Source organism: Parasteatoda tepidariorum, chromosome 7 (assembly GCF_982258835.1).
Source record: "Parasteatoda tepidariorum strain Cologne lab strain chromosome 7, Ptep-v5.0, whole genome shotgun sequence".
Lineage (NCBI taxonomy): Eukaryota > Metazoa > Arthropoda > Arachnida > Araneae > Theridiidae > Parasteatoda > Parasteatoda tepidariorum.
The window spans coordinates 94,357,140-94,384,540 of NC_141761.1; the positions used below are offsets into that span (position 1 = coordinate 94,357,140).

At 26.0% G+C, this 27,401-nt stretch overlaps 1 protein-coding gene across 2 annotated transcripts in view; it reads left to right on the forward strand.

The window, feature by feature from the left end:
• LOC107443149 (photoreceptor-specific nuclear receptor) overlaps nucleotides 1–27,401 on the forward strand; it is a 61,001-nt gene that overhangs the window by 21,538 nt on the left and 12,062 nt on the right. Inside the window, exons 2-4 of one of the 2 annotated variants that reach the window (XM_016056922.4) lie at nucleotides 7,373–7,730; nucleotides 10,324–10,427; nucleotides 18,384–18,587. In XM_016056922.4, coding sequence (XP_015912408.1) covers nucleotides 7,373–7,730; nucleotides 10,324–10,427; nucleotides 18,384–18,587 — 666 coding nt within the window. The remainder of the gene's footprint in view (nucleotides 1–7,372; nucleotides 7,731–10,323; nucleotides 10,428–18,383; nucleotides 18,588–27,401) is intronic. The other variant, XM_016056932.4, reaches the window with a different exon arrangement.

Below are 27,401 nucleotides of genomic sequence, written 5' to 3' on the forward strand. Positions count from 1 at the left end.
TTTCTCGAATTAATTTTCATCAAGTTACTTTCGTCCTTTAATTATAATTTTCAGCTCATCGTGGTTTGAATGAAGGCACTTTGCGACGATATTTACAGCCACATTACACTGCAAAAAATTCCAGATAAAATTACCTTATAAAGGTACTGTCACTTTTGGGTGCATCATCCGTAAAATCCATTTTTCCGTAAAATATTATACAGTACTTTTTACAGTAATGTTTCTATAATTAAAGTGATTTTACGGTAATTCTACGTAATTGGTAATGTAGTAATTCTACGGTAATTGGTAATGTAGTAATTATACGGTAATTGGTAATGTGAAAAATTACGACATATCAGATTCTTTGTTCCGTAAAACTCCGGTTTCGTATCCGATAAAAATGGGTTTAATGGTGAAAAGTACTGGAACCCTAAGTGCATACCATAATTTGATACAAAATTTTTTACAGTGCAGTTTTACCCTTCTCAGGCAGTAAAGCACTGTAAATTATTCTCTCCCTTTGTATTATATTAATTTAGATTTAGTTATCAGCAGTTCGAAAACCTATAAGTATTATATATTCAAAATTAAAACGTAAACTGAGTTGAAATTTATCAGTAATCAACAAATTACTCGAAAAAATTGAAGTTTGTTAATGGTTAGTGTTTGGAGGTATTAAGAGAGAAAAGTGCAGTAGATTTTTCAAAAAAATCACTCTTTTTTTTTTAATTTTTGCAAAATTTGATGATAAAAAAATTATTTTTGAAGTTTAAATTGAGACTAATAAGTAATAAAAACTCAGGACTTTCAGATTAATGAGTGTATGTATTTAAATAGTTTAACAAACATTAAAGGGCTTTTCCTCAACAAATTTTTCTGCTCCTACAATTCCAATCTCACTTGGGAATTTCTCAACGTGTATCGAATTAATTAATTTTACTAATATTATTTACGTTACACAACGCAGGAGTTTTGGAATTTTTTTTGCATTTATATTTTTTGTAAATTAAACTCCGACCTTTCGGCATCTTTTTTTTTTTACTCTTTTATTCAATATGCACTCTGATGAACAAAAATAAATAAATAAAATGATCTTACGAGTTAATGAAACTATACTAATGCTATTTGGGCTTTTAAATATTAAAGACAAACCGGTTAAAAATTGTTGGAGTTATTACGGAAGCCTTTTTTCGAAAATTAAGAAAGAACTTTTTCATTATTAACTTTCAATGTTCACAAAACATTAGCTAGTTTCAATTTCAATGTCGCAGAATCAAAAATAAAATACTATGTGTTTTTACTTATTTTACAGTTTTTAACATTTTATAGAAAAACATCTTTTTTTTAAAATGTTTTCTGATGATTGCACTATCAAAGCACATAATTCTTTGCTTAAAGAAATATTTGTCTGTTATCTATACGAGGTGTGACTGTTAAATAACAGGATAAGTCTTAAAAATTAGTTTAATTAAAAAACTTTTCACAAATTCATTTTAGTAACTTTTAGAATACTCTCCTTCGCTTAGTGCTGAAGAGGTGAATATATATATATATCACCTCTATCGTTTTGTCATATATATATATATGACAAAACAAGATTAAATGATATTCATCAAACCTTTTCATTTTTTTGAGCTTTAAACCCTTTTTATGTGACTTGTAACAGTAAAAATTAATTAGTTATTTTTCTTCAAATAACGAAAAACTTGCAACTTTTTTTTGTTGAAAAGTTTCAAACAAATAAATGCTTAATAATCACAACGTAGCATTGTTTATTGACTTTATTTTTCAATAAACTCTCGTGTTCGTTAATGCATTTGAAAAAAATTAAATGCAAAGAAAGGTTTTCTTTTTTCATGACAAAAATCAAACTCACAATTAAATTAAATATTTTTTAGAAAGTTTGCTCATTAAATTAAAATCGAATGATATTTATTTAAGTTTGACTTTATATTTCAGAATTATTTTTCGCGCTGAAAATAAAAAAATAAAATAAAAATAAAGTAAAGAAAAAAATAAAGTATAATTAAAAAAAATAAAAAATACAAGTTTAAAGTAGAGTCTTTTTTAGCACATTGTATTATATACTTTTTTCTGATTAACTTTTTGTACGAAAATGTTTTTAGATTGCTCCAATTAGTTTAAAAGTTAATCTAATTTGTTTTTAGCAAAAATATTTAAACTTATTAAATTACAGACGATCAATAATAAAAGGTTATGTCACTTAGAACAAAATTTTGAATAGATTCTATTTTTTATTATTATTATTATTATTTCTATTGTTTTTTAATGTTCTTATCGAAATTTCGTACCTTGAATGTTGGAAAAGTAAATAAACATTGTATTTAAATAGTTTTAGCAAAACAATTCCCTTACATATGCGGCAGCAATGACTGTTATTGTTGTAGTATTAGTTGTTTTAAGAATGATATTTTATTGTTATTTACTTTTATCAAATTTTCAAGTAAAAAAACAAAAGTTCTAATCATAGAGACACACGACTTTTGACCACAGTGATTTAATTGATTTTTAAGACCCGATTCAAAATGTAATTACGACTCAGTTATCAATATATATATATATATATATATATATATATATATATATATATATATATATATATATCAGTTATTTAAAAAAAACAATATATATTACGAAATATTTTATCTCAGCAGAATTTCAATTAAACCAAAACTCAAGGATATTTGAATTTTAAACGTTAAATTTAATTTTTGAAACTCGGTCAACGAAATGTAACAAATATTGCATTTATTTTTTTAAAATAATAACAAAAACTTTAATGGCATCAGTTCTATAATGAATAATATTATAGAACATTTTTCGTTAATTAAAATTCCAAACAAATAAAAACAGATAGACAATAGAATTTTAATCATAGCAATTTAATTTAATTTTTGAAACCAATAAAAAAATTTACTTTTACAATTTCAAAAATTCCTTTTCATTCTTATTTATTTTTGAAAAATTAAAATATTATTAGATATTGTGTTAGTAGAAAGTATACAAAAGTTTTGCTAATTTTAAATAACAATTAAATATATATCTAAAAATACTATAGCTAAAACGGATGATTTAAACAAGTTACAGTGTTTGACAGTTAAATATACATCTCAAAATACAATAGCTCATAGGTTAATTTAAAATAACAGCTTAATATGTATCTCGAAACATTGTAGCTTATGTAGCTGCAGTGCTTGATAGTTAAATATACATCTCAAAATACAATAGCTCATAGGTTAATTTCAAACAAAACTTAAATATGTTCACGAAGCACTGTAGCTTACAGTGTTTGACAGCAAAATATACATCTCAAAATACAATAGATCATAGGCTAATTTAAAATAACAGTTAAATATGTATCCCGAAACACTGTAGCTTATAGACAATTTGATTAATATTAAGTGACGCAAACTGTGTATATGTTGTTCCGTAATAATAATGATTAATTTAAACGCTTAGACTAGGTCGAATATAATATTCCCTACTACCAGTCAGTCGTAATATGTTTTAAAGCTTGTAAATTTCAATGTATTAAAAATGCTCCTTAGCATGCTCTTAACTCAACCACTTCAATTAAAAAGAAATTAATCTTTACAATCTTCATCATCTAATTCCCCTTTAATTAAAATTAAGCGAATTTTTTATTCCGTAAATAAACTAATATTATATATTACGCTTTCTTCGGTCATTTATGCCTAATCTTCATGTATTTAAATCAATAAAGTTATTAGCATCATTTTCTAAATATCTCAATATTTTCTAAATATCTAAAAAAATATTATATTTATTTTTTAAAAATTATAACATCAGTATCATCTTATAGCATCAGTTAATTTATGCACAAATTTTCACTATTTATTCATTTGCCTTAAAATTTCAGCGTCAAGTTTTTTTTCTGTTAAATTTGTGTAAAAATTTACAAACAGAAGCTTGCTTCACACTAGGAAAAAAAATCTAGACTCGCCTTAAGTACATATATTTTACTCGAAATAAAGCCAGTTAAGGCGTTGAATACATTATAATTAATTCAATTTTATTTAATGTTTCTTTTAATTAATCATTGACAAATTAGTCATAAAAATATATTATGTATATTTTTATAATTTATAATTTTATTCATTTATGTTTTATTGGAATATTTTCTAAACTATAATATAATGTTTTATCTTAAAATGTTTTTGAGATTTCAAATTCAATTTTGCAGCATTATTCTTAGGATGTCGGTACTTTTTCACCATAAAACCCGTTTTAACTGAAACAAAAAATCTGATATATCGTAATTTTTACAGTAATAATGGACAATTACAGTCAATTTTTTTTTTAATTTTAATGCATTCAGAATCCCTCAAAACTCTCAGAAAACATTTTATTACTTTTCTAAGAAGGCTATTTATTTAGTTATTTTCAATCAAAAAACGCTTACTTTCGTTTTCGCCTGAAACGGGGAGTCACGTGATTATTCACGAACTGACGTCACACGTGTCCATCTGCCGTTCACTTACAATAGCGGTGCTGTGAAAACCAATACGTTCTTGCTTTCGTTTAAATTTTCTAATTAAATTCAACCATTTTAGATGGTCTTTTGCTATCTGTATAGAAAATTGCGCCTTAATATCGCTTAATAAAAATGTGGATTTGATATAACGTATTTTTATAATGTTAAATTTCAGTGGTACCCACTGAAACATTGTTAATACTTGACGAAATTTTCTAGCTCGGAATATTTAAGATTTTTTAGTTCAATAAAAAAAAGTGCATGGTATTGCTTATAAATGATGCGTTATAAATACAAAATAACTTCGTTTTTTCATTTTTTTAACTATAATCTTAATTTTAAAGTCTACTTCAAGTTCATTTGGAAGATTTATTTTCATCTTAAGTGAAAGAAATGTTGGATCAATTTCTTATGTAGAATAAATAGTTTTAGATTTTAAAATGTAGGACAGCTTAAGTTATTGATAATTTTTATCTATTTATTCTAGCGTGAATTCAAAGCATGTAATTGTATTCATAGCAGTAGCCTCTTGTGATTCCAGCAAAACTTTAAATTCATATATATATATATATTCCTGCAGATTTTATTAACTTTACTTTAATTTCCTTAATCTATGTTATAAGAGTAGTATTTGAAATCAAGCATATGCATTTATTTAGTTCTTTATTGCAGAAATAGGAATAAAATTTTATAAATGCATATAAAAATAATTTTTCGCCATAGCAAAGTTCCTATTTACTCAAAGAATAAAAATATTGAGAAAAAATATCAACATTACTGTTTATTTTTTAATTATTTAATAAATAATGTGCATTAGAATTTCTTTCCATGTTGTATAAGTTAATTTTTTATTTTTGTTCTCTAGCTTTAGTGAAACAAAAACTTCCAGCTTAATGATATTCACTGAAATTTTGTGGATAAATAAGTTAATTAGATATGGATAAATGAGAAATTAAGTGAAATTTTAAGTATAACTAGATTATGGTCATGATGATGGTCAGATATATTTCAATGGACTAGATTCTTGAAAGTGTTGATACGTTTTCGGCTATACCGTATGCATTACCTGAGATTTTTTTAAAACTATTTTATTAAATTTTTTTAAATTAAAAATGTATAATGTATTAATTTTACTATTTTAGAATTCTTCATTGCAAGCACTGACAAATAGCTTGCAAAAATAAGGAGAGAAATTAACAATAACCATACTTTATTAATACTATATTGCAGAAAAAGGAATTAAAATTTATAAATTTAAAAATAAAAATAATTTCGAACTGTAACGGAATTCCAATTTAAGCTAGGAATAATAAATATAAGAGTTACTGTGTATTTAAATATTCAATACATAGTGAAACAAAAAAAAAAAAGATGACATAAACTGCGTTAGTAAATATTTACTTAAAAAGAAAATCCTTCAACTCTAGTAATAAATAAATAAATTAAAGAAGCAACATTAAATTATATTATTTGAATTTTTGATCATTAGCACATAGATTGTAACGATGATGGACTGATATTTTTCAATGGACTAGATTTATGAAAATCCTGATTTGTTTTAATACAATAACGAATTATAAAATCATCCATCCTATAGCAAAGTCTATAAAATTTCTATCCAATCTGCGACTTATTTTAATTAAGTAATTAGGTTGTAATGAAGCATTATTTTATTTTAAAAGTAAGTGGAATAAAATAGTATTTTCTATGAACGTTAACACTACTGATTTCAGCCGAAAAGAAATGTTGATTTGCTGTAAAGAGCTACATAATCATTTCTTCAGATATTTTAAAGATAAATAACAACGTTTGAAGTTTTAAAATCTTTCTTTCATTTTGCACACACTCTCAGAACCGTAAATTTAATTCATGAAATTTTTACTGATAATTTACAAAGGATGTTCATACGGTATACGTGATATCAAAACTAAAAGAGCATTGAAATAGCCTTAGCGGATGGAGACGGCACGTTTCCCTTCGGCACATTTGACGTCATAACCAATCAGGGATCGTTTTTGATTGCATCACTTACGGAGGCCTTTTGGGGCAATTTAAATGTTTAATAACTAAATAAATTAACATTTGCCGAAAAAAACAATCAGATTTTCGGTTTCAGGGGAGAATTTCCAATAAGTTAGGTATGAAAATAAAAAAATTTATGATATGCTGTAATTGTCCAATGGACAATTACAGCATATCATAAATTTTTTAACTCATAATTTTTTAACTCATATATCATAAATTTTTTATCATAAATTTTTTAAACCGTAAAATAACTGAATCACTCAGAATGAGAACATTACATGCTGATGAATAGATAGAGAAGAGCACATTTGACCTTGGAAAGAGGGGTTTTATATCTTTTTGGACATGGACAATAAATTTAAATATTAATAGGTCTTAGTAAGGTGGGACTGATCAATTTCCCAATCTACTAAAGATACAGCATCACATTTTCTGAGATAATTGGATCAATGTTATTACTTTCTTTGTGGAATAGGATCTAAACGATTGCGCATTAGATAAATGCTCTATTTATGGATTATATTTAATATATAATTGTTTTAACATTACACACACACACACACGCACACACACGCACGCACACACACGCGCGCACACACACACACACACACATATATATATATATATATATATATATATATATATATATATATATATATATATATATATATATATATATATATATATATATATATATATATATATATATATATATATATATATATATATATATATATATATATATATATATATATATATATATATATATATATATATATATATATGTATATATATAATTTATCAAATTCACTACTACGTTAACAAAGGTCTTTTTTTTAACTCTTTTAGATCCTTCCTCCCCTTGTAGCACCATAGGAGGGCATTCCCCTGAAGTACCTAGGGACACTTCTCCTCCAAATCTGGCCGGTTCATCATCAACATCCTCCATCTTGCATCCTCACTGTCCGACCGTGTCTGTGCACGGTTTCTATCCTCCCCCACCCCCGCACCTATCTCCGCACCCCTCGCGCCTTCAAGGGGGCAGTCCCCCCGACGTTCTCGGTCACACCCCCTCCAAGAGAATCTCTCCCGGTCTGACGTGTGTTGTGTGCGGGGATACTTCCAGCGGGAAACATTACGGCATCCTTGCCTGCAACGGTTGCAGTGGCTTTTTCAAGAGGAGTGTTCGAAGGAAGTTGATTTACAGGTAAGCTTTCACGCAAAGATGCTTTCTTTACATTTTTGATATAATTTTCACGATTTATCGGATTTTTGTCGTGAAACTTTTGTTCGCAATACTTTTGTCATGCTTTTTTTTACCTCTCTTGTTATTGATTTTTCTAGCGGCAAGCAAAAAATTAAAAATAATAAAATAAAAAAACACGTAGAAGGAAGACAGGCAGGGAATTAATATAGAATATATGAAGTTCGATTTTTAAAATCATGTTTGAGTAGGGCTATTTCTTTTGTAAAAATTATCGGAAAATGGAAAATTAGATATTCTAGCTTCCCAGTGTGTAATAATTAATTTACATTTAAATATAAGTAAAACGATTATTTCAAAAATCTACTAAAAAAATTAAATACCAATGTAAACAATCTAATAATTTATCGTAATGTATTAGTTCAAACTAAGAATGTGAAGAATTTTTTTGAAAAGAAAAAGAAAAGCATGACATTTTGTGTACGTTTAGCCTCCTTTCAAGTGTACAGATAAATGTGTAAAAAAATTCTCGAAGTTGTTTACAGAAAAAACAGTATCGTTTTAATGGTTGTTAAAATGTTCGAGCATGTTTTTACGATGAAGAACAATAAAACTAAGAAAATTTCAGACGAATTTTTAATTATACCCACTTTTGCTATGATAATGTGTGATAGAAACAGTATGATTATGTAATGATATTACAGTTGCGATAGAAATAGTTTTTTCAACTATATCGAATTTGGCAATCACGATAAAAACTAAATCGCGATGAAATTCAAATAGTAAACTTGTTATAATTTCATTAACTGTGCATAAAATTTAATTGATTCTATTATTATAAATTGTATTAAATATAAAATAAAATATTATGCAGCAAATATAATACAAAATTTAATTTTTCTTAAAATATATTTAAAACAATTATTAAATTAATAAAAAAAATTAAATAAATTTTCAAAATAATTATTTATATTGTATTTAAATAATTCGCTTTAGAAAACTGTAAAATAAATGTTTTTGCATTTGTTGATAATTGTATTTGTTGATCATAAAATAAAGCCAGTTATTGTATTTTTTTAATATTATTTTTTTGAGTAAATACGTTTTTTTTATTTTCGGATTTGAGAAGAACACACACAACTCCAAACATCACAGACGAAATTAATCCTAATTTTCAGTCTAAACAAACTGTAATAGTAATATGTGTTAAGGAAATAAATTAATACACTTTTTAAAAAAAACTGTTAAAGGAAATTTTTTAATTGATAAATAAATTGTAAAATCATTATTTTATTTTCGTTGAACGAACTATTTCTTTTAATCGAAAAGGAAGTGCTGCCAAAAGTTTTTTGCCCGCTTAATATTTGTTAAAATAACTACGGCATGGCGAAGTTTCTAAATTTCTAAACTAATGTGCTCAAAACTAAATAGTTAAAACGAAATTTTCAATTTGCTTTTTATTTGCAAAAAAAAAAAAAGAAAAAAGCTTTTAACCAATTTAAATTTCAACAATAAGTTAAGCCAGTTGTTTACAACACTTCTCTATAATTAGTTGCACTTGTTAGTCACATTCTTCTGCAATCTCACTGCTACACATAACAACTCTTTATCCTCTTTTTATATGCAATTCAAATCAAATATGACTAATCATCAACTAACCTCTTAACTTCAGACTTTAAACTAAATTTTATTGTAGTATGCAGTGCGCAAAATAAAAAGCGGACCACTCTGAATAACTTTTGATCGAATGATCGGATCTTCAGTTTCTAGTGTCTTTTGAAAAAGTCATATTTTTAAAATTCAATTTCTCAGGAACTACTAGACCGATTTTGCTCAAATTTACTCAATATACTTTGGCATTTAAAATTACATTTTTTAGAATGATATAAAAATTTTATACTTTAGAATTCAAAACGTTTTCAACTACTTTAAAATAAAATAATAAATATTTACTAAAAGTTATATTTTGCATTAAAATAACTTTGGATAAACGAATTTTGTAATTGCGTGCGAAAATTTCTCAATTCGCTCAAAAAGTTATCGAGAAAAAAGTAAAATTAGCAATTAAGGATCAAAACTTTGAACCGATCTGATCAAACTTTGGGACATAATTTCCCAGATTACGTTACCTCCTTTTTTTGGGAGGGGACGGGGGTATAAATCCAAATCCGTCGAAAAAAAGGTGTGCTTATCCAAGGAAAATGCGTTTTTGTGTCTGATCTCGTAACTTAAAATATGGACTAATTAGTTAGCATGTTTGAGGTAACCCTCCTCGAACCAGTGAGATTGAGTCCTAAAACGTGGAGACCTGATCATTGGATTAAAAGTTATTTAGAGTGATTCGTTTATTTTCTTGCGCACTGTATTTCAGAGGTTTTTTTATGAGGATAAATATCTTATAAGTACGATCAGTCTAGTTCTATTTTGTACAGAATTCTCACATATTATTTTGCTGTTCTTCACTTTCTACCAAAATTAAATTTTCTTTTAGCAATCTTCGTTCTTATCTTGCAGATTTTATGCTTTAATTAAACTTTAATTTTTTTTAAAAATTACTTTGTAGTTAATATAAATGAATTATTTTATGCATTAATAGGTGTCAAGCAGGAACTGGAAACTGTGTCGTAGATAAAGCCCATCGAAATCAGTGTCAGGCTTGTCGGTTGAAAAAGTGCTTACAAATGGGAATGAATAAAGATGGTAAAATTCAGTTTTAAATTAACAACTAAAATTATAATCGATTTTTCTATGCAAATATATGGTTTCATGTATGCTATTGTGTATTTTACTGATTAAGTATCGAATATCGAGTTGAAACTCATATATGAGTAATAGAGATAAAAAAAACTACTGAACGCTTTTAAAACAGTATCTTATGAAAAACTAAGAATATGCACTGCAAAGAATTTGTGTTAAGAAACATTATAATTCTGCAGTTTTCCTACAAATTTTTCTACTAAGCACGGGTTTGAAATTTTTGCTAAAAAATTTTTAAAAGTAATATAATAATGGAATGTAATTACAAACTGATAAAATAAATTATCCTTAATATTGATAGAAAAGCAACTATATTTCGGGTTATTCTTTTAATCAAAATTTTTTCATTTCATTTAAAAAAAAAAACAGAGAATAGGCTTTGCATCTGAGTCTCATAGTCAACACCAGATAAGGGATTCGACCATAAATAATGCCATATTTGAAGGGTAGGGTAGGTAAGTATTTTATATACGTCGCATTAGAGCAGCACAATGAGCTATTGGCGACAGTCTAGGAAACATTCCCGAGGATGATCTAAAGACATACCATCACAATTTTGATCCTCTAAAGAGGGGATGGCTCCTCCGCTTTGGTAGCCCTACGACCTACGAGCAATGTCAAGCACTTCACGGTAGAACAGTTTAACGAGGACCGATACCGTGCACTTTTGGTCCTTACGCACGCTGATAAAAGTGGTCACCCACCCGCTTATTGACCGCAGACAGTGATGCTTGACTTCAGTGTTCTACTGGGAACCGTGTCTTTACGATTAGTTCACTGCGGGACGAGAGTAGGGAAGGAAAAACCAGAAGCGTGACATACCAAATTTTGGTTAAAATAAGAAAACTCAAAATTAGAAAATGAAATATTTTTGTATTAGGAATTTTCTATCTTCTTTTTCAAAATCAGTCATCATTATTATTGTTATGCTTGCAAAATTTATTAAAAAACGTAACTAAAGTTAAAAAATAATATTTGAAATATATGATCTATAACGTATGCTTTGTTTCTGAAATGTTTGCATTTGTAATATAATGTTTGCATGATGTGACGAGGGGGTATGGTGAAGTGTGACACATTGCGACTAAGTAGAGCAGCAACAAAAATATTAAAGAAAAATTTATATCATTTAGGTAAATAATGTAAAATAAAATATTTGGATAACTTATAGAAGTGCATTTTTACTATTTGGTATGAAACTATGTGATAAATAATAGGCCAGATCTTCCAACTTCTCCGATTTAAAGTTGGAGAATTTTTCGAAATATCAGTGAGTTCCATTCTCTATGCGCTGACGCTCCCCAACCTCCGAAAACGCAAGTTCCAATGCACTTTTACATGATTTTCTTAGAAAACTATGCTTGCTTCGCTCGCTTGTAAGTTAAAGCCGTTTGAAATGTGCTAGCGTAAAATCTTAAAAATTTAAATAATTTTTAAAATCTTTAAAACTAGCTCCTCCTTAGAAACTTAAAATTTTTAGTCAATGATATTTTTTATAATGAAAAAGTTTGAGTTTAAATAAATGGCATGCAATTGAAAAACTTCCGTCAAGGCAACATTTAGTATACTTTCCTGAAAAAAATTTTTGGTTTTGCCCATAAATGAGTAGCATGAAAACGGCATATTTCGGTCATGGAAACGATATCACGCCACGTTCTTCAACCTTAACTATTAAATCATTTATAATGGGCACGTCTGCGCATTTTTCAATGTCACATCTTTCATGAACGTTCTACAACGTTTTCATCTACTCTTCGAGCAAGCTTTTTTTTTTTTTAAATTTTTCTTAAAAAAAGTGACACCACGACTAATACTCACTTTTCAGTGAAAAATAATAATAATGAATAAAATTATTATTATTGAATCTACTATAATTAAAATATAATACAGAACACTTTGTTGATATGAACTGTTCGCTTTTAAACTTTCAATTCTCCCCTACTTATGGCTCAGCTTGTTTCAACTTTTCGTTGTACGCGAGAAAAGAATTTTCCTTCCGAAATTTTTAAACATGTACGTTTGCGCTTTCATGCTTATGGCAGCTCACAGACTTGATATTTTAATTCTTTATTGCCGATGAGGAAAAAAAAAATCGGGACTCCCTTTGTCACCAAAAATATGCATATAGATTTTAAGAGCTAGAAAAATTTATCTCTTAACAATAGGCTGAATTCGATTTTGACCATCGCGACATTTAATTATCTCAAAGTTATCTTTAAAATAATAAATAAAGGCGCTGTGATGTTTTTAAATGTGATATTTTTAAACAAAAATGAATTGCTTAACTAATTTTTATTTCACGATGACTTGAACTTACAGGACGGAAGCTCTGATCATTTATTGCTAAGGTAAATGTGCTTAAAATTGAATAAAATATTTTAAATATTTTACAGTTTCTTTAAAAACCAGTAAAGTTAACTACTGACTTGTAAGTTGACTTCGATAATTAAAACTGAATTTATACTATATAATAAAATGGATTTTTGTAGTGCATATCACCTGCATATCTAACTTGTATTTTGACCGTTATTATAAGTCAGATTTGTAAATGTTATTGCATGCAATTCTAAACCATTTATAAGTTGACCGAAAGAAATGCTTTCGAAAAAGCTTTCTACGTTAAAAGTACTAAAATTGAACGGAATTCAGAAATATATTAAAAACTAACTCTTTGTGAGTTCATCAAGTGGAAAAACTACAAAGAGCTTTTGTAAGAAATAGGTTTGAATGTATATGAGCAAAATAAATTTTAAAATGTTAAAATTAAGATTTACAATATGTTAAGATATGCAATATAAATATGTTAAAATTAAGATAGCAATATTAAGATTTCTAATTACGTACATGTTTTCGTGTTTAGATATTTTTTATCAATAATGTTTTTCTTAAATAACCTATTTAATATTAAATTTATGTGATAAATTGTTATTTATTCTATAACTAGCCACCTAAGGCGGCCAGCTGTCCGCCAAACTGAAGATTTTCACAAATAAAGTTTTTTAAAACATAGCAGGAAATCTGAAAATTAGTGGACAATTAAAGTGTTCCTGTCCAGCAATTTTGTCTTCATATCCAGTTCTGCTGCAGATGTGTTATAGCTCTTGAGGATGTTTGAAATTATATAGCTACAACGCTTAAGAAAAAAAAAAACTAAAATGCTAAATACATGAAAAGAACACGAAAACGAATAAATTTTTTATGGTATCAATTTCTATTTCTATATAATTTTTTATAGTATCAAATTCTATTTCTATATCTGTTACGTCAAGCACTCAGGTATTATAATTTGATCTAGTTGTGCTTGTATAATTTTGATCTAGTTGCGCTTTCTACGTCATTTTGTTAACATCGTTTGGTTTGTTATTTAACATCGTTTGGTTTGTTATTTCTAAGTTAACTTTCAAAAAATTGGCTGGCATCAGCATTTTTATTCTTTAAGTTGTTTATTTTTTCTTTTGGAATTCGTTCCTTTTTAGCGAAATGTTTTTCAACCTAATCGAATTCTTTGCCGACTGTTCTCTGTATGTATAAAGAAAATAAAGTAAATATTTTTAAAGTGTTGTGAAAAGAATTTTTAGTTGTACAAAGTACTACAATATCGCGATAAAAATTATCGTCTTCACTTAAGAAAAAAAAAATAGAGCGTGGAAAGAAGAAGAAAAACTTATTATAACAATTATGAACAGCGACAAATATATCAAAGCGAAGCGTTCTATTTACGTATCGAATATGTTGCCACATTTTTAATACAAAAGTTAAACTTTTCTCCACTTTAATAAATGTAAACTAATGCGAACTTTATAATTAAATTATTAATTCCTTCGTATATTATTGGTTTAAGTTGTCGAAAATTAATATTTCAATTGTGAGGTTCGCATTAGCATACATTTATAAGAGTGGGGAAAAGTATATGCATTTTTTAATAGTTTTTTGAATATGGCTCTTTGAAGACGAAAAAGCAGACGAAAAGCATAGACTTACAAAATGACTGATAACTAAATAACTAATCAAAATTTTTGAAAAAGAAAAAAAATACTTCTTCATTATGTCAAAACACAATTATGGGCCGAGTTTTGTGCCCGGGCGAGACTTCTGGGGTGATATATTGTGATTACAGACACACACACACAGCCGCGTTTATTATTATCTATAGATTAAAATATTTTTAGTTCATGCAGAATATTAAAATTTTTGTGTCATTTTAAAACAAATTACTTATATTTATTTTTATTTTGGATACTAATAAAAAACTTTTTGGAAAAGAAATGAACTTGAAATTTATTGAATAACATGATGTAAGAAAATAGGTATATTTAAAAAAAGACTCATATTTAAAATTTGATTTTTTGAATAATTTTTGACCGATTTCACTCAAATTTAATATTTTGCCAGTTAAAATCACATTCGTTAAAAGGGGGCAAAATTTCTTTTACCATTTAACTCAAAATGGTTTTATTATTAAATGAAATGACAAAAATAATCCAGAATTATTCAAAATTATTAAATTTTTTTTTTGCAATAATTATCTTTTCATTATCATATTTTATAATTACTTTCGAAAAAATTTTCAATTAGCTGAAAAAGTTCTCGAGATATGGCGAAATATGTAGAAAGTAAAATTAGCATTAAAAGTTTCAAATTTAAACCGCTATCCCGCTTAATCTATAGAGAATATTTTCAAGATAGCGCCTACCCCGACCTCCTCCTATTCGTTCTAGAATCCGGATCGGTTGAAACAAAGGAGTGTTTATTCAGTGAAATTACAATTTTGTGTCATTGTAACTGAAAATATCATCTGCGCTAAATAATTATCATATTTAAGTTTAGGCCCAAGAACCATAAGCCCTAGATCGCAAAAATCTAATCATTGGACCAAAAGTTATTCAGGGTGTTTAATTTTTATTTTGAGCACTGGGAATTTATTTACTTCCGGTTATGAAATTATGTTCACAATTATGATAGGTTATAACAGTCTTTAGCATTATAATAAAATACATGAATAAAAAATTATTTAAAAAATACAGTAGAAGTTTTTAATTCTTTAATATTAAAACAAATTGTGTGACTTAAAACGAATGCTAAAAGTAACGGTGACTAATTGAATATTGGCGCTATGCTGAATTGATATTTTGATCGAATTTAAATATGGACAAGTAAATTTAGTTACTATTAAAATCAATCTTATAATAAAATACTTGAATTTCAGCTGATGCAAACGATAATCCAACTTCTTCAGAAAGGAAAGATGCTTTGTTTAAATTATTGATTTTGTCAATCCATGCAATTCTTAGGCACAAAAAGTGTTGCATGACTGCCATTAAAAAGTAAATAACACATCAGACATAAATCAGTGATAGAGATTTTCAACCATCTTGAATATATTCTGTATTGATATATATATATATATATATATATATATATATATATATATATATATATATATATATATATATATATATATATATATATATATATATATATATATATATATATATATATATATATATATATATATATATATATATATATATATATATATATATATATATATATAAATACTAAAAAAGCTATTTGGAACAGTCGGTCTAAATTGTATTTCCAAAAAGCAACTCTAGGGAATAAAAAAAGGTAGATACTGAGCTATATTGCTTTTTTTAGTTGATTGTTAATTAAATTAAATTGTGTTAGTAGTAAATAAAACGACATGAAAATCTATTTCATAATATGGGTAGCTAACAATCTTGTTTTTTATTTTAATAATACTCTCAGATAACTGCAACTCAGTTAATATTTGCTTTAAAATATAAAAACCATGCCCATGCATTTTTTTCAAAAAAAATCCGTTACATTTACAGGAAAAAAAACTATCAGCTGGTGAGCCAGTAAAAAACCGATTATTTCACAGAAAAAATAGCGTTATTTAAAAATGGTCACCTGTTTCCTTTACAGATAAGTACTGTTATTATAACAAAAAACTCTGTTATTTTAGCAAATGAATTCGATAAGATAACTATGCATCAGCATTGTGATCGGTGCGAGCCAAGAGCAAAATTTGTGTGACTTATCAAAGCCGGGATTCGAATCCGAGTCACCTCATTGGGAAGCTAGTGCTTTGTCTACCGAGCAACGGCAGTTCTATCGATTGGTTTCTTAGAAAACCTTAGAAATCTTACTTATTCTTTTTCTTAGAAATCTTACTTATTCAAACTATATTTAAATGTATAAACGGTTTAGGCAAAAATGATTCAGCATTATAAAAATTTCAGGAAAATTAATTTACAAAACAATTATGTCTAAAGATAGATATTAATCAGGAAAAGTATCAATTTGACAGTAAAGTCGAATCGCAATTTTATTTTTACGATGTTCAAAATCATGAAAGAATTGCTGAAAAGTACGATCCATGTATAGAAAATAATCGTAAAATGATTTGAAAAAAGATGAAACTAACTTACGCTAAACAAAACTACATGGCAAAAAGTAGAGTTCGGACTGACAGTTTTAATCTATTTATGATTTGGAGGAAAAACAGAAAAAAGTGCTTTAACCCGTGCAGCTTTAAACCGTCAAATATATATATATATATATATATATATATATATATATATATATATATATATATATATATATATATATATATATATATATATATATATATATATATATATATAATAAAAACGGGAATATTTTTTAACGCGCTGGCAACGTTTAAAAACGGAAAAAAAATCTATATTTATCTTTAAGCAATTTTCTTCTGTAAGAAATAGGGTTTTATTCTGTAGAATTTACACTTATTTTCGGAATGTGGAAGGTAGAGTACAGGATTCTCTAAAATCCATGATCATGCCTAAAACAGCATGCTTGAATTTCGAAAATTCCTTTTTTTTAAAATTAGTATTTATCGGTGAAAGGTAAAATTATTTACTCACCTTCTTTTTTTTACGTAATAATAGAAGTTCACCGTATTAATGCGAAAATAATTATTGAAATAATTGATTTCATTCTTAAATATATCTAAATAAATCGGGGCTTCTATTATCTTTTTTGTCACGAATTCATCAGGAATAAAAATAATTTTTTTCCCTTACAAAACGTTTGCGTAACTCTTTGAAGCAGAATTTTACATACTTTTTTTATTATTTTGTATCAACCTACAATAAAATAAGTGAAAAATAGCGTATTTACCATTTCAGTAATTTTTGGTTGTGAAATACAGTATGGGACACCGGCTTCTTTCTCTAAGTTAAAGGTAAAATCTTTCAAACAGGGTTCATTTCCGAAATTTTCACTTATTTAGATCGAAGAAAACCATTTAGTAATCATTGGAATTTCTTTAATTTTTAAGATCAATTATCGATAAATTTTTAAAAATGAATGAAAATTTTTTTGTTGTTCAAACTACTTTTTTGGATTGTATATTTTAATAAAAATATAACTTTGATGAGTTAAGATTTTTTAGTAGCTATTAGACTATTTTCATAATCGAAAAAAATTCTGAAATATATATTTTCTTGCAATTAAAGAGTCAGAAAAATATATATATATATAAAAGGACTCTTGTGTCCCATCTGTGTCACATGATTATTGCAAAAAATAATGTAATGTTTACCATATTTTTATAGAAATTTCGCATGCAAAATTTACCAGCACGCACATTACACATTGGTATACAACAATAATTTTTAAAATGCAATGAAACAAGCGTTAAAAAAAATTAGCATTCTCTTAAGTTTCTCAGATAGTTACAAAAACATTATTTTCGGATCTCCACCCTTTTATAATCTTTGTTTATCACATCCGTTAATTTCCTTTTTTTAAACATCACCGGAGCATAAAGAGTTAATTTTATATATTTATAGCACAGAATAAATGATTATTTACAATTTTTTTCTCATTCAGCTGTTCAAAATGAGCGTCAGCCGCGGAACACGGCCACGATTCGGCCGGAAAGTTTGTCCGAGATGGAATCGGAAAGGTTGCTGCGCGATGGAGTGGCCGCAACCGTGGCCGCCGTCGGTGTATATCCTCCTCCACATCGTGTGCATCATCTTCTCGCAGATGCTACAAGAGCTAAACTAGAGAGAGATCATGACCATAAAGAAGGTAAGGGGGAAACACGCCTCTTTTCAAATCCAACTTTTTTTCTTTCTTCCCTCTCTCTTCTTTTTTTCTCTCTCTTCTTTCTTTTCTTCACCCCCAACATCTTCTTTATTCATTATTTAAATTTGATTTTTTTCTTTTTAGTTTTTTTTTTCCTTTTGTTGTCGATTCAGCACTATTTTTCCCCTGTTACTCACCCGCAGCCACATAAATAAGACATTGCAATAATTACATAATACTTAAATTGTTTCTCAGCATATTTTGAAATTAAAAAAAAAAAAAAAAAAAAAAAAAAATACTAATTTGGTATAGTTATGTAGTATTTGTATTTGTTTAGTTTCGTAAATGATCAGTTCTTATAGTGGGGATATATTAAATGGGTCATCTTTTATTATTTCCGTAGCAATAATATGTGAAATACGCAATGATGAATAAAAATTAATTATAAAAATAAAAAAATACTCATACTGAAAAAAAAAACAAAGGAAAAAGAAAAAAAAACAGTTCTAACAAATAAATGCTCGAGGTTCAATTTACTATTCTTTTTTTTGTATGTTAGTTATATTCATTTTAATTATTCTCGTAAAAACATTTTGATTAACATACAACCACTAATATATATATTTCTTTAAGAAAACATTCACTGGAAAATTACACATTTTTTTTCAACAATTATTTCTTATTATGGAAATATGTTTGCTGAGTTCGCTTTCATGACTTCGGTAACAATAATGAGTGATACCCGCAATTACGAATAAGAATTATATATAAAAATAATTAAAAGTTGGAAAAATATACAGTTTTTTTTTATAACAAATAATCGATGTTCGATTTAACATTTTTTATATGAATATATAAGTTAGATTCTATTTAACTATTCCTGTAAAAATATTTTATACAATAAACATCTACGAATGAAAATAATAATTAGTATTTTTTTAAAAAAAGCTTTTGCTAGAAAATTAATGAATTTTTTTTTCGGCAACTATTTTTTACAGTAGGAATACATTAGCTGGGTTAACTTTTATTCCTTCTGCAACAATAATGTTTGATATACACAATTACGAATAACACATTATTTATAAAAATAATTAATAATTGAAAAAATTTATTTTTTTCAATAACTTATAGTCGATGTTCAATTCATAGCTTTTTAAATACAAAAGAATTTTTTTAAAGTATTTCATCCTTATTGTTCAAACTCTTCAAGGATATTATTATCGTGGTTTTAGTAAAGCATTAAGAGAGAATGTCTAAAAAGGACGTGTTAAACAAATATATTGACCTGATATTAAATGAAGAACCTATACATTCTACAATATTCTGCAGATTGGGAGCTTTAATATTTTGATAATTTGGAATTTTACATACATATATATATATATATATATATATATATATATATATATATATATATATATATATATATATATATATATATATATATATATATATATATATATATATATATATATATATATATATATATATATATATATATATATATATATATATATATATATATATATATATATATATATATATATATATATATATATACATATATATATATATATATATATATTATTTTTTTTCTCCTCTTAACTTAGTTTTAAAGTTTTGAAATAGTATTTTACATTAAATACATACTGGAGTTGTTAACTCAAAATTTACGCCGTATACATCTCACTTAATTGATTTATTTGAATAACACTAAAAACGAGACATTTCTTTTAGACATATTATAATTTTTAAATTATAACTATAAGGGGCACTCTTAACTTAACCGTATCAAAAGGTTAAGAAGTTTGAACTCGAAGACTGAATGCATTAAGAAAAAAAATTTTAGGAAAAGGTTCTCACACAAGAAGCTGATAATATTAATTTATTTCGTTCTCTGTAGTTGCTCATCTTTATACTTTTAATAGCACTTTCACGAATATTGAAATTTAACAGTAACACTTACGTTTTATAAAACAATCAGATATTTTACATTGCAGAAAATGAAGTTGTTTATTAAGTTATTGAAAGGCGTAAAGAGCATAGTGGAAATAAATTATACTTACTTTGAATATTTACAAAGGAAAATCATTTTAACTTCTAAATATAAGCATATATAACTATAAGCAATTAATATCAAAAAATGAGAAGGCACTGAAATATTTATGCAAAAATATTTGTTTGGAGTTATTAAATAATAGTCTTCTTTTTTTAAGCAAATTTTTAAAAAAGAACTTTAAAGCATCCATGCAAACGATACTAGTTGATTAAATTACATATCGATATTTTTCTTCATAATTCCAAAATATTTATTTTTTACTCCGTGATATGAAGTGCATCAATTTGTTAAAACAAAAAATTCTGTAATTACTATTTCATAAAAGTCTTAATTTTCATAGATTTACTGAAAATTACTAGCTAATTATTAAATTTATTAGCTTTAATTTCGCCGGTGAAATAATTCGTTTCATACCAAACTATAAAATCTCAGTTTTCAATCTTCACTCGAGTTTAAACCATTTGGTACAAGCCAATTTTATCTGCTTTAATAACAATTGCCCTAGTTCGTGAAAGTCTTTTTATTATCTCATATTTGCTTTACAGTAAAAAAAATTGAATGTGCTATGTTTTAAAAAAGGAGTTCAAATTCAATGAAATTGTTACTAATGTAAAATTAAGAGAGGATTTATAATGCAAAAATTAAAGTCACATGTTCTAAAGAAAGTATTAAAAATAAAAAACTTGCAAATCTATTCATGCAAAAGTGTTTTATCATTTCTTTTCTGGAAACCAACACTACTTATATGAAAGGGGGGGGGGAATTATTTTCAGCTAACGATTTGAAGAATTGGGTATAATATAGCCTACGTCACAGGTTGTGTTGTTCCTACTAAATTTAACCCATGAACGGCATTTTCTGCGAGCCTAACTTCAAGCCACAAATAAACAAACGAAGTGTTCGATCGTTTAAATAGCTGCTCGCCAGATTTTATTGCATTATAAAGAAAAGCTATTGAAACTAAATACAACTAAATAAACAACAACAACTAAAACAAATAACAACAACTACTAATAACAATAACTAAATAAACAACAACTAAATTCCATTCGTTTAGCATTGAGTCATATGTTGTTCCTACTAAATCGAAGTAGTTGTGTTTTTTTCATATTATACCCAATTGCATATTTTTGAATTCATTCTCACACAAATTTTATTATCAATTTTTTAACAAATACAAAGTTTTTAAGAAACAAAATACGATACAAATACTAGTACGATTCATTAAACAATATCAATGAAAGAATTTCTAATTTGCATAAGGACAAAATGTAATAGTTTTATCGTATTCTCTTTGAACTTAAATGATTATTTTTCTGGTTTTTTATTACATTTATTTATACTGTAGTGAGAATTAAAAAACAAAATTTAAAAAAATGGCGAGCATTATTTATTAACAACGCATGGAAGTATGTTTTGAGCAAACGATAAATGGTGCCTTTTTCGAAATCGTTTTCTCATTAGTAGTCTTAAACAATCGACATCAATCTTATTCTCGGTTGTGTTAAGTTCGAAGTAAATTTTAACATTCTTTTTTTTCTTTTTTTGCACCAATCTACCAATATAACTTTCATTATTTGCAACGTTTACAACAATATATCGAAAATTTCGGACTGCGCTGTAGTAAAAAATATTTACTAGTTTTCCGCGCTTGACTTCTAGGGGACTAAGAGTAAAGAAAAGGAGTGAAATAAAAATATATTCATTCGTCAGTAAAGCATTCGCTACATTTTGTTAACGGAACAAAAAAAATAAAACGGGATTTTTATTTTTCTATTTGTATATTGTTATGATTATCCTTAGTTTTCTAATAAATAGATGGTAACTTACCATAGTTAAAGTTTTTTTCACTTTGAAGCATTTATTGTAAATATTTAAAGACGTTTTTAATGTGTTTAAAACATTTCAAAAAATTGAAGGTTTTAATTGCAATTTCAGAAAAATGGATCTTTAAGTATATAGTTATAAGAAAAAGTACTAATTATTAAAAAAAAATGTTTTGATGAATAAAAAACGTTTCAAAGTGAGAAATCTTAGTACAATACGAATAAAAAATGCTACGCAAATAGTTAAATAAATAAAAATATTTGTTTATAAAAACAAACTTTTTTCTTTGAAGATGTGTGGATTTTCTTTAAGTTGGCTGCGGGTGTCATAGAAAATTTAAAAAATTAATTTTACTGGTTTTCTTTTTTTTTTTTTAAATTCCTATTTTTATTTAAATTTTTGTTTAAAAAAAGTTTTTTTTATTAAGTTAATATGTGGAATTATTATTTATTAAATGATTAGGTCAACTTAATTACTGAAGTTGAATTCAAAATAACCAATATGTTTGGAATTTTTAGGAGTAATATTTACTTGATTTCTGTAGTCAAAAATTTTCTCATTTTAGTTTTCTATTAATATTCACTTCGTTTATTTGTTCAACAATTTTGAGGAATCACTTTTTTCCTGCTTTTTAACCTTTTTTTTTATTCATCTATTTTTCTCTTAGAATATTTTATAAGTCACATAGTTGCGAAAAGTATTTAAGAAAAATTTCGTTTAATTATTCATTACTTTTAAGCTATTTAATATAAGCTTTATCAATAACAGTACCGTTGTTTCTTTCTTTCATTTTCAACTTTCGTTTAAACGAGACAAACTAAGGCTTTAACATTTTTAATACACTACAAAAAAAAAAGTAAATTATGAACCGTTAGTCAGTTTACTTGTTTAAAACGATGTTGCTCATATTTATCCTGATTAGTAACAATTCTAATCAACGTTTATGATACATATAAATAATAGTGTAATCAGTTTAAATTAATAATTATCAGAGGAGGAAAATTTGAAGTAATAGAAGGGCATAATTACAGAATAACAAATTGTTATAATTTTAAATTATAATCTAAAAGAAAATGAGGAAAGTTTAGAAACTTTTAGACCGACATGCAAAATGCTTTAAAACGTATATGCTTTGTTTTCCACTATATTTCGATAGTAATAAAATACATGTATAACTCTCTTACAAACAATTGATAAAATCGACATTTATTTCAATTTCTGTATTTTATTATGAAAACCTGCTTTATGAAACAAAAATATCGTAAATGTTTAAAAAAACATTAAATACTAATTTCTTTAGGTATGTAATTAAAATTATATGAAGTTAAAATATAAGCATTTATACAAAAGCTAGATTAATAGGCAAAAGAAGGGGACAAAATTTTCCTTAATTAATTTTTAATTCTAATTAATCTATTCAGTTTTGCATTTTTTTTCTTTTGATCTTTAATGAAAAAGAGTAGTAACAAAATAATAATATGTAGTCGATTAGTAGGTAATTCTCACGAGTTTTTGTGTGAAACTAAGAATGCTTCGAGAAAGATTCCTGCGAGTTATTTAGGAGTATCGTTGGTTACCCAGTTGTAACAAGCAATGTTTTTAAATTTAACTTTAATATGTTTGTTTCTTTCAACGCGTTTTCATTATCTGAATCAAATTAGAGATTTTATTCTTAGGAAAAAAAATTATTTCATAAATTATTGGGTAGCTTGAATCTTAGTTTAAGAACAATAATTTGAGTATTTCATAATTAACGCGTTTCTTATGTGACTAAATTTAATTTTAATAACATCTTTATATGTAATAAGGATTGTTTAATAAATAAAAAGTAGTGTCCTTTATTTAAAAAAAAGGAATTGGTACTATTTATATTTTCTCCAAAAACTTCAATGTGCTGAATTGAATACTTTTTATATTATTTCTTTTACACTTTGCTTTCATTTTTTTAAGCATTTCAAATAAATAAGAGGCATTTTTTAAAAAAAAAAAATTTCCCCCTTACCTTATTGTGATAATTTATTAATTTATTTTTATGCGAATTCATAAAAATAAACATTTATCAACTTAGAGCGTTGATAAACTTCAGAATTGTTGAACAAATAGGTGCAATAAAAATTTCTTGTAGTGAAGTATTTTTTAGATGCAGATTATGCATTGAAAGTCTAAATTATTCTATTATAAATTTGTTTTTGTTATTATTTTTTTATCAAATTCAAAATGTGCCAATAAACCTATCAATTTTTTTAATCGCTAAAATAATATTCGATTTGTTTATTTATTTAAAAAAAAGAAGGAAACTCTGTGTCAGAAAATAGTCGAATATATACCTTTTTTTCAATATTCGATATTAACATAAAAATATGGATCTTATCGATAGCTAAACTACAAAACTCTTTTTTTTTCTTTTTTAAATTTTTTTCTAGTACACGCTTTAATTTTTTCCCCCTTCAACTTTGATTTTACCGTTTGCCTTTTGACGAATCTTGGATTATTTTCAAACTGCAGAAAACAAAGTAAAGCAAATAAAAAAAAGTTAAAAAAAAACCGTTTTGAGCGAAAGGATATGCAAGCGGATTTTAATTTCAGAATGACGTATGAATGAATTGAATCATTGATCGAATATATTGAATCATAAACGGAAATCGATAAATACTTCTGAAACTCAATTAGTTTCAAAACTTTTTTTTATTCATTTAAAGTTGAGAAATAACTAAAATATAATTTAAATATTTAAAAAAAAAAAATTTTTTTTTTGATTTATCAGTTTTTTTAAAAAAAAAACACACATTTAATTCTGCCTTATTTATGTTGCAAGCTGTTTCTTACATTTTATTGTGCACACTTTTTTTAATGTATTCGACAGTCCTCCAAAATTAGGAGATTGTTTTAAACAAAAATTTCGTGAGAGATCTAAGAATGAAATTTTTTTTTTCATCACATCCCGATACCATTTTTCTGCTAACATCAAATCTCAAAATTGTTTCGATTCTATGAGACTTCACAATACATTTCGCATGTTTTTTTTAACGTTTTTTTTATTTCCTTTTTATTTTATTCATTTATTTATTTTTTTGCAAATACCATGCATTATTAAAACTGACATAGGACTCTGATATAAGAGTAATATTCATCGATCTCTCAATTTGAATTAAAACTGCTACAAAATCAGCCTAAAAATTTTCTGTGCATTTCTGAATTAAATTATTTCTGCCTGTTCAATCAATCTTTATCAAGTCACATGCCTTTGATATCTCCTTTTTTATAAGATTTTTATTAAAATTATTTTTGATAATAAATGAATGATTATTGATACTAACAATTTCATATCATCAGTCAAAGTTCTTTTGAACTTGCTCAGCGTATTTTCTTTCATTTGCTACTTATGTTAATGTGAAATTTTATAAAGATTTCATAACCTTCATATAAAAGACAAATAAGATTTTCAGAGACCCTGTATACGCTTTAGAGATGAAAAATATTACAAATAAGTAAATGAAAGCTTGGAAAAAAAAGCTAATTCATAGCAATATGCATTAAAAATTGAAGAGATTAATGAACGTCTACCCCTCGTTCAATCTTTCGCAATCAAAATGCAACAAATAAGAAGAAAAAATTAATTTGATTTGTACTAGTATCAGGTATTTTTAATGTTTCGACTTTTACAATATTAAAATTCGCAATTTGAATATAAAATTGACATAAGAGCTAGAAATTATAGTTCTTTCAAGATAGAACAGTAAAAAATGTATAAAAATAATCACCAACAAATAAATACGCAACCGTCTCAGGCTTGCGTGATAAAAAAACTAAATTTCATTATGAAATTGATAATTAGATGTTTGAATTATGGGTTGATTTTTAAATTTTTGATGCATAGAATAATATACCGTAAAAATGACTTAAAAGTGTTACTACGAACATGAGGCAGGTTATAATTCATCAATGTATAAAATGCAGAACCAATAATTATAACACGGAAAAATGCTGATTTAATCGAACTTGTGAATAAACAACTATAACTCAATTTATAGTAGTGAAATCATTTTTGAAAATTATAAGCTCTTAGCCCTTTGACGCAGAATTTTTATTTAACATATTTTCATACTTATTAGATTATTTTGTAGTAATTTAGGTTAAAATAAGTTAAAAATATAAGGTTTGCATTTTAATAATTTATGGTTATAAATTAAAGCGCAAAACACCGGTGTCTTCTGCTTTTTTTTTTTTTTTTTTCGCGTTAAAGGTAAATTCTTTCAAACACGACTTACTTCGAAGCAGTAATTTTTTAAATTTGCCCTTATTTGCAGTTATTTAGATCTAAGAGAAACATTTATTTATCAATGAAATTTCTTTAATTTACAAAATCAATTATTGATAAATTTTTGATCACGAAAAATAAAATTTCAAACGGTTTCTTTGGGGGGGCGATTTTATTTTTTAGTCCAAATATAATTGCGTTAATCTAACAGATTCTTTTCTAGCAACCATTAACTTCTATAATTGAAAAATACCCAAAATATATTTTTGCTAGTAATTAGAGTGTCAGAAAATATATATATAAAAAAAGACGCCGGTGTTTCATCAACGGGATAACTCTCTAAGTTTCTGAACGAAGTAAGAAAGGGAAGATTTTACAAATTAATTCTTTCAAACATTAAATCCTTCTGGAATGATTTTGTTTTTAAATTTGTTTTTATTTATTCTGAAATTATTTGAGGGTTCGAATAAAACCAGAAAAAGCATAGTGAAAGTTCTCAGAAGTTTCATAACATGTTTAGTAAACTAGGAATATGTTTCAGAGTGTAAACCACAAAGTAATGGCACCGAGTTCTAAATAAAGTTTATGTAATGAAAAAAAAAAAAGGTAATTTGCACAATTCTTGCAGAATAATTTCGTTAAAAAAATGGGCTTAGAAATTTGCTTGAAATAA